The sequence below is a fragment of the Pogonomyrmex barbatus genome, unplaced genomic scaffold (genome assembly GCF_055798465.1).
Source record: "Pogonomyrmex barbatus isolate J1 unplaced genomic scaffold, ASM5579846v1 scaffold2, whole genome shotgun sequence".
NCBI lineage: Eukaryota > Metazoa > Arthropoda > Insecta > Hymenoptera > Formicidae > Pogonomyrmex > Pogonomyrmex barbatus.
In genome coordinates, this window is record NW_028297116.1 from 22,754,642 (window position 1) to 22,763,153 (window position 8,512).

Here is an 8,512-nt window from a genome sequence, read left to right on the forward strand (position 1 = left end):
TACACTGATATTATAACATTCCTCCAGACATTATTATGTGATTTTTACCCGAGCTGATAAAGGCAACATAACAGTAGCGCTGAATAAAACTAATTATATCTCTGAAATGGAAATGGTTGTGTCTCAGATACAACCATGTATAAAACGGTCAAAAAAGACCCTATCAAAAAACTATCCAATGATGTTCGAACACTTACCTCTAAATGGAAAAACAAAAAATACATCGATATTCCAAATTATAGAATTATAACAACTAGCGATGATATTCTACCGAGGGCGTATGAGTTGCTAAAAATTTATAAATCGGGCTACGAATTATTATAGCCTCTATTAACAATCCACTATACAAATTAGCTTGCTTTATACATAATATTGTTACTAATAGCATAAATGAATGTCCTAGTTACATTAGAAATAGTTTCCATTTTGTCAACAAACTTAATGGTTTCCATATGGAATCAGACCACGTTCTTGCTTCTTTGGACGTTATTCACTAATGTTCCAACAAACTTAGTTTTAGAGAATATAACTAAAAGATGGGATCTGATTTCTAGAAAAACATCCATTCCGTTAAATGAATTCATTTTTTGCTATTAAGTTAATAATTAGTTCGACGTTTTTCACTTTTAATAATAAAATTTACAAGCAAATTTTTCGCCTCCTCCTATGGCTCTCCACTATCATCATTGCGGATTTAATGGTGCAGGATTTAGAGGAGACTGCGATACGACGTTTATCTCTCCAACTACCCTTTTATTATCGGTATGATATAGTTTTCTATGCACCATCGTATATGCTAAATACTGTATTAGGCATTTTTAATTCGTTACACGAACGTTTAAAGTTTACGATGGAAAAGGTCGATCGCCGTCTGAGCTTCCTCGACACTTTACTCATTATCGAGAATGATAAAATTGTTTTTGATTGTTATCACAAACCCACTTTTTCAGGAAGATACTTTAATTATATTTTCCACCATCCCTTAGAAAAAAGATATATGTAAAAGGTAAAAGGTATATATGTAAAGGTATATATGTAAAGGTATATATGTAAAGGTATATATGTAAAATTATATATGATCTCGTAGACAAAGTGGTCTTATTAGCACATCCACAATTCCATTCAAAAAACTTAGAAAAGGCTATATATCCGTTTTATTGAAAATCCTCTAGAATTTATAATAAATACTGTCAACAATAGATTAAAATATTTTTTTTACAGTAAACAGAAACCTATTGAGTCCAATAAATCCGATAAATTAACCGCGAAAAAGAAAGTCTACTTTACCGTTCCCTATGTAAAAAATGTCTCTGAGAGTTTTCGAGCACTGGCTAAAAGATCTCACAGTTGCTTTTTCTTTGCCAAATATACTAAAAAACTTTATTATTATTGGCAAAGATAAGTTAGACAGATTATCACAATGTGATGTTGTCTATAAGATTAGTTGTAATGACTGTGATTCGACTTATGTTGGACAGACGAAAAAACAATTGCAAACGAGACTCCACGAACATATCACTGATAAATAAAAAAAGTGGATCTCCTTCTGTTATCTCATTTTTGACATTCTTTTGATTAGAATAAATGTTGAAATCTTAGATAAAGAACCTAATCTCAGAAAAAGATCTATCTCCGAAATGATGGAAACATATAAAAAAATAACGGCAAAATTTAAATAAGCAGAGTGACACGGAGTTACTCTCAGATACATATCTTTCTATCCTTAACTTTCTTTCTCTTAACTCCCTTCCTCTCTCTTGTTTAGTTCCCTATTTCATTTCTTCCCTCCTTTTTGTTGTTATATTCTCCCACTTCTCCCCCTCTTTTTTCCATTCGCTCTTTCTCGGAGCCAATTTTTCTTTAGCATTCGCTCGCGCTCGCGCATCTACAATGTATTGAAGAGATCCAATTCCACAATTTTCTAATAATTTCTCTCCATATTTACCATCAGGTATGACCGAAATCAGATATGACATCATATATAATTTAATCACATACTCTTTATTTATTTGTTTATTTATTTACTTTTACTTTTTATTTATTTATATTTATATTTATATTTACCTTTTATTTATTTATTTATTTACTTAACTTACAATTAAACCATAAATCAGTATCTGACTAATCTTTTTAGAATGTATAATTTCGTTTTATTTATTTATTTTTTTTTTTTACTATTTTGATTAATTTCAGAAAAGTATTTGTCAACTTTTGATTAATTTCAAAAAACTATTTGTCAACTTATAACAATCCAGAATAATTTAATTATTGATTACATCTTTCTATATTCCCTTTTATATTCCCGCGTCATTTTTTAAGGTTTGACTATTTTGACATAACAAGTTCTTTTTATTGTTTGCATCAATTTAATTTTTTAATATAAAAATCTTTATTATTTCTTCCGTATGTTTAAATCCAGATTGAAGATGTTTTTAGTCACACCTGATTGTACAATTGCCATATTGAAACATCCCCCATGAAGATTCTTGTTTGCGACTATCTGCGCTATGTGGAGTAACAAATTTATATTATCGGAAACTATAAGGCCTGTCATTTTTTTATTTTAAGTCACTCTGAATATATAAATGGTTATTGTAATTGAAGCTTATATACTGATGAAGACCAGAATAAAGATCGGAACGTTTGTTATGTTTATATTTATAGCGTTCACTCTTGTATTTATATATTAAAAGAATAAATTAGCAACCCAGCTAATGTCACCCAGCTTGGCTCGTATAGTCCTTTTTTGTATATATTAGATGTTTATCTACTGAGTCCGATTTGTAATTTTTGAATCATTATTATGTATTAAACAAAAGAGAATTTTAAAAGTAACAATTCTCAGAAAATTTCAAGATCGTAAAATTTGAAGATTTTAATGCAAAAATTGAAATTTACAAAAGTTAACAAAATATCAAAAGAACATAATCGGCAAGAAGGTTACGTTATTCAAAATTCTAGGAATTTTTCAAGATTCTAAGAATCTAGGATTTTAAAAAATGTCAGAGTTTAAAAATTTTCTAAATTCTCCTGAGAGAAACATTTTTATGATTCTTGCAAATATCAACAATTGAAAAATGTTTTTAATAATTATTTTATAATATATCGTTAAACATGGCAATCGTAAAATTATACATTAGGTTTGTCGCGTTGCTTGCATTTTCTGCACTCGTATTTCTCATTCTTTTCTTTTCTTTTCCAATAATCGTATATATATCCATCTTACTTTAGGTGCAAAGTACTAGTGAGTACAAGCAACGAGAACAAGCATATTTATTCCTATGAATATCCACATTCTCAAGTTGGTCACAATGAAATCACCTTGCAGGAATTTAGACTTTAGACTTTGAGCCACGTTTGAAGGACTGTTATAAATTTATCATTGGCAATTTGATTAGAAAGAATTAATTAAAAATAGTTGCATTGTATTAAGATTTATTTATTCTTGTTGAGTTATTCTTGTTGTATTAAGATGGCACGTGTGCTCGTAGGTGTAAAAAGAGTAATCGATTATGCAGTCAAGGTAGAACATCTTTATATCGTACATCTTAAGTAAAAAAAAAAAAAAAAAATGAATATATATTGTTCTTAAGCTTTATATTTTTCTTCGGCAATATCTAATAAAATGCAACAAAGTTAATAAACTTTTTTTTAAGAGAGATTCAAAAATGCAGGGCTGTAATATTATTAAATTAAAAATATATATGTGAAATATAATAAATCAAATATGTTTATATATTTTCACAGATTCGTGTCAAGCCTGATAAGACTGGAGTAGTCACAGATGGTATTAAACATTCGATGAATCCTTTCGATGAGATAGCTATAGAGGAGGCAGTCAGAATGAAAGAGAAGAAGCTAGCTCAAGAAATAATAGTTGTCAGCTGTGGCCCAACGCAATCACAGGATACAATTAGGACTGCGCTCGCTATGGGTGCAGATCGTGGAATTCATGTAGAAATATCTGGTCCAGAATATCAGACATTACAACCTGTTCATATCTCAAAGATACTAGCCAAGCTAGCCCAAGACGAGAAAGTGGATTTAGTCATACTCGGTAAACAAGCTATAGATGATGACAACAACCAAACTGCACAAATGACCGCTGGTGTTTTGGATTGGCCATCTGGGACTTTCTGCAGCAAGGTAAAAAGAAACAAAGATTTCTCTCATATCACAATGATCATCTAAATCTTTTCTTTTTAATCAGATTGAAAACAATAATGGTGAATTAACAATCACGCGTGAGATCGATGGTGGATTAGAAATCGTCAAGATGAAAACTCCTGCAGTTTTGAGCGCTGATCTTCGCCTAAACGAACCGCGCTACGCGACTTTACCAAATATCATGAAGGCCAAGAAAAAGCCTATTAAAAAAATTACTTCAAAAGATTTAGGAGTGGACCTGACGCCGAGAATTGAGATACTCTCTGTCGAAGATCCGCCAGTTAGGCAAGCCGGTGTTATTTTACCAGATGTGGACACCTTGATAGTCAAATTAAAAGAAGCTGGCCACATTTAGGAATAATTAAGAGAGAAGAAAAACGAAAAATGTTTTAATCTTTATATTTTGATAACTTGTTTTGTATATAGCATAATGCTTTTGTACATCATCAGAAATTTGTATATGATATATATATTTCAATATAAATTTGTACCACTGTGTACGCGCGTGTGCGTTGAGGAAAGAAGACAAATGTAATTAATAATATATATTTAATAAAATGTCTATATATATATATATATACACACACATACACACACACACACACACACATATGTATGTATATATATATATATATATATAAATGCTGGCGTTTTTTTTTCAACATGATTGACAAACGAATATTCTATCTATTTTAAAAGCGGGATAACGTTAAACATATTTCTAAAACGGTATCAGATCTAAGTATGTACATATAAACGGTAATTTTCTGTAAAAGGTAACATCGATAACGGTATTATAAATATATTTTCATTTTGTGCATCAGAATTTATTATGATGCAACGCAGATATTATTGAATTAGATTCAACGTCACACTTAATTGACACACGTTATATCCCTAAATTCTTCAAGAAATGGTAATATAAAGCTCATGTGTGTAATGTTTATCTATCGACAGAAATGTGAACAATATGTATAGAAGCACCTTATTGACTCCTCTGTACATGTCTATCTCAATATATAATATTACGTTAAAGAGTAAAATATCTTATATGTGCAACAAACATGAATACTACAATCAGAAAATATTATTATATATTTAAATATATAAATACTATCTTTTTTTCTTTGATTAGTGCCTCATCTAAGTCTCGGCAAGAAAATGTGTCCAATCAAGACTAGTATATCGCCTATATATTAGATATTTAGCAGATTGGTATAGCACGATACCAGTAATATACATTGGCTAGTATTCGTTCTATATTCATAATTAAAACATAGACTATACCTTGATTGATCTATACCCGTATTGATCGTAATCTGAACTAAATATTCAACTGTCGTGCAATCGACTAGCTTTTATCATATTTATCAATATCATCGTATTAACGATATATCTTTCCAAAAAAAATTTGTTTCCTGGATTCGTTGAATATTGTTGCAATATCATTGATATTAGATAAAATCCTGCGTAAAAATTCATTGTATCGTAACAGTCTTTTATATTTATATAGGCTTTGTGAGGTGATAAAAGCTCGCGTAGCGTAATTCTTTACATTAAAACTTTCCAATCGAATCTGCTATTACTGGTATGGGTAATTGGTGGGAAGGGAGGAGGATGAAGCTGCCAACCATCGATATCTTGACGTGCAGTCAAGCACGCTAGATAAGGTACCCTTTGAACTAATCTAGTGACTTCAGCTGCCGGAGGTATCCTACCACCGGTCAATTGCCTGGTGCAAGCAGCCAAGGAAGCAGCATGTGCTACTATCAAAATATTGCCAACTGTACTTTCTATAATCTTCTTGGTCAAATCGTAACTGCGTTCGTAATACTGCGCGGCATTCTCTTTCAGTGGGAGATCCTTAGCCTTCACGATCGGATCGTAATCAATGTCTATGTTGAAACCCGCCTTTATCAATTCCTCGGAGGTCATCCAGACAGGTATTCCGTTCGGATACCATGCCAACCATTCTATGAGGCCTGGCTCTACTTTGATTGGAATGTTAGATTCGAGTCCCTTTAAGATATGTGCGAGCGTTTGGACGCAACGTAACGACGGTGACGTGAAGGCTACATCTATCTTAATATTGGATGATTTCATGGCTTCGCCTACCAGACTCGCCTGCATCTCCCCAACGGTCGTCAACGGACTGTCATTTTGAAAATCTTGAATATTTCTGGATGGTACTTCCTTGGGCATATTCAAATCACGGCGCACATAACTTCCGTTCGATTCGAAGCAATACGGAATCCACGAGCCGAAGGTGAAGTCCACCCTCTCCCCGTGTCGACATATGAAGATTTCTCTGGACGGTGTTTGAGGCGCTTCTGACGCTGCCATCTGTTCGAAAGCGATAAATTAAAAGTCCGCTGACAATTTTACGACGAGATATATCTTCAGAAAATAATTACCGGCTCTTCCGTGATGGATATCCCGTCGGGTGCATCGACGGAATCACTTGAAGATAGAACTGGCGGTGGTCTCCTAACTTTCGGTACATCCTCCTCTTCCGTGCTTTCGCATTTATTGTCGGCAATGATCGGCACAGTGGCATGCAACGTCCACGAATCCGATTCCGCGGTCCTTTTGGTATGATTCAACGGTAAGTGGCCCGATATGCCGGTCAACCAAGAGATCCCTTCCACCCAACCGTCCGTGGACGCATTGCACGCTCCTTCTGGAATATAAATATAATCGCCTACTCTTAATTCTAATTCGTCGTGCTCCCGTGGCACGTGAGCGTGCGTTACTTTGTGCACATGCAAATTCTGCAATCTCGAGTCTCTCGAATATAATCTCAGTTCCCAATTGGCCGATATGTTTGGTCCTAGTTTCTCGACCATCAAGCGGAGAGGATGAAATAACATGTTAGGAAACTGGTAAGCCAGTGTAAGATGCAGAGACTTCACTCGTGGTTCGGCAGTGATACCTAGAGCAGCGAGTTTATTAACATATCGAACAGCGATGTTCTTTAGCCACTCTGCATTTACATCCTTGACGAAAAGACCCATAAAATTATGCGACACATATGTCTCCAGCTCGATATGTTCGTGCAATCCATCCTGATGGACCACATTTTCAAAAGCATTTGTCAATTCTTCTGTGAACTCATCGGGAGCCTATGGAAGTATTTAAGAATAACAAAAACATATTCAAATGCAGATTTTGTTCAAGACAAATAGTCTTAAATATTCTAAAGTAGCTTAAATATTATAAAGTGTACATATAAATCAAATGTCTTACATCAAAGAAGGGAACAAGAGTAATATGCGGTATAAAATTGTGCGCGCTGTTCCATCTTAGATCTTTACTCTCCGACCAAAACACCTCAAGCTGCTCGGCTAATGGTCCAGTGGGACAAGCGTATAAAACGTATTGCCGCTGTGTATCAGAATCCAAAGTCGGATCTCTCACATGAGCGAGTAACCAGTCTGACGCTAATTGCACACCACGGTGTCCCGTCGCAGCCAGCGCCTTCTCCCTAAAAATTTTATCAATGATACCGAGCATAGATATAAATTATTGCAACATTCTCTTTTTTTCTATAATATTCTATAGTATTCTACATCAAGCGTGCATCTTCGAGTACTCAGAACCATTTAAATCCTAATGAAAAAGGAATTTCGTCCGGACTCCGGGGACAATCCGTCTCGTCCAAACGTTGAGTTTAGGGACAAAGTGTGTCTGTTTGATCAAAAATTAGTCATGCGAAATAGCGCCAGCCAAGGCGACGCTTGACAGCTGTTTGTTTACGTGATCGGGCGACGCATAAAATGACGCGCCACGTGAACGACGCCGTCAGCCACCGACCCTACATTCCGCGTGGCGATACGTACGCCCGGTGCTTCGGGAAGCCCAGCTGCAGAAGCGTTTGCAACGGCGTCAAATGCTGCTTCGAAATTTTTGTGGGAGTTGGATTTTTCCGCGGCGGCAGCGTCGCCATGACGGCACATTACTGCGTCCGCCGCCCAGGCTGGCCAATCCGCGCGACTCTTCGCGATACGAAATATGAGAGATCGAATACGAAAATTTTCCGAATGCTCGGTCGTCTATCATTCGAGGCGAGTAATTCGCCAAGTGGAATGTGACAATGTACAATATTCGGGGAATACTTCAAATTGTAACTCGACTTAAAGAATTCTTGGATCGCTCATATTGAACATTATATCGCTGATATCGAAAAAAATATCGGATAACAATAATCTCGTGGAACAAGCAAGATATTCCTCGCTTATCGTGAATTTTTGAACGAAAACTAAATTCGATTTTGATAACTAGACGGCAATCGAATATTAAGTGACAAATTTTCAATGTAATTAAAGATTAAACAATTAAATTAATT

General features: G+C 34.7%; 2 protein-coding genes across 4 annotated transcripts; one reads left to right on the forward strand and one right to left on the reverse strand.

The window, feature by feature from the left end:
- The first annotated feature begins 3,300 nt into the window (after window positions 1–3,300).
- Etfb (Electron transfer flavoprotein beta subunit) lies at window positions 3,301–5,278 on the forward strand. Its single transcript, XM_089077114.1, has 3 exons — window positions 3,301–3,523; window positions 3,748–4,146; window positions 4,211–5,278. The coding sequence occupies exons 1-3, from the start codon at window positions 3,473–3,475 to the stop codon at window positions 4,520–4,522; spliced, it is 762 nt and encodes a 253-aa protein (XP_088933240.1). The 5' UTR covers window positions 3,301–3,472; the 3' UTR covers window positions 4,523–5,278.
- Window positions 4,551–8,155, reverse strand: Epp (Ecdysteroid phosphate phosphatase). Of its 3 annotated transcripts, none has more exons than XM_011643551.3 (4): window positions 8,007–8,155; window positions 7,414–7,651; window positions 6,582–7,289; window positions 4,551–6,510 (listed from the first exon to the last, which is right to left on the reverse strand). In XM_011643551.3, the coding sequence occupies exons 1-4, from the start codon at window positions 8,111–8,113 to the stop codon at window positions 5,719–5,721; spliced, it is 1,845 nt and encodes a 614-aa protein (XP_011641853.2). In that variant the 5' UTR covers window positions 8,114–8,155; the 3' UTR covers window positions 4,551–5,718. The 3 variants fall into 3 exon arrangements, with proteins under 3 accessions (XP_011641853.2, XP_011641852.2, XP_011641854.2); XM_011643550.3 differs by having other exon boundaries at window positions 7,924–8,138; XM_011643552.2 differs by having other exon boundaries at window positions 7,737–8,067.
- Window positions 8,156–8,512: the final 357 nt, after the last annotated feature.

Excerpts from the sequence above, each read along its gene's own strand:
- Etfb (XM_089077114.1), top strand. The coding sequence starts at position 3,473 with ATGGCACGTGTGCTCGTAGGTGTAAAAAGAGTAATCGATTATGCAGTC. Across the intron at positions 3,524-3,747 it reads TAATCGATTATGCAGTCAAG|ATTCGTGTCAAGCCTGATAA; the intron begins GTAGAACATCTT and ends ATATTTTCACAG. Across the intron at positions 4,147-4,210 it reads CTGGGACTTTCTGCAGCAAG|ATTGAAAACAATAATGGTGA; the intron begins GTAAAAAGAAAC and ends CTTTTTAATCAG.
- Epp (XM_011643550.3), bottom strand. The coding sequence starts at position 8,123 with ATGTGCCGTCATGGCGACGCTGCCGCCGCGGAAAAATCCAACTCCCAC. Across the intron at positions 7,652-7,923 it reads TTTATGCGTCGCCCGATCAC|GGAGAAGGCGCTGGCTGCGA; the intron begins GTAAACAAACAG and ends TAAAATTTTTAG. Across the intron at positions 6,511-6,581 it reads TATCCATCACGGAAGAGCCG|ATGGCAGCGTCAGAAGCGCC; the intron begins GTAATTATTTTC and ends GCTTTCGAACAG.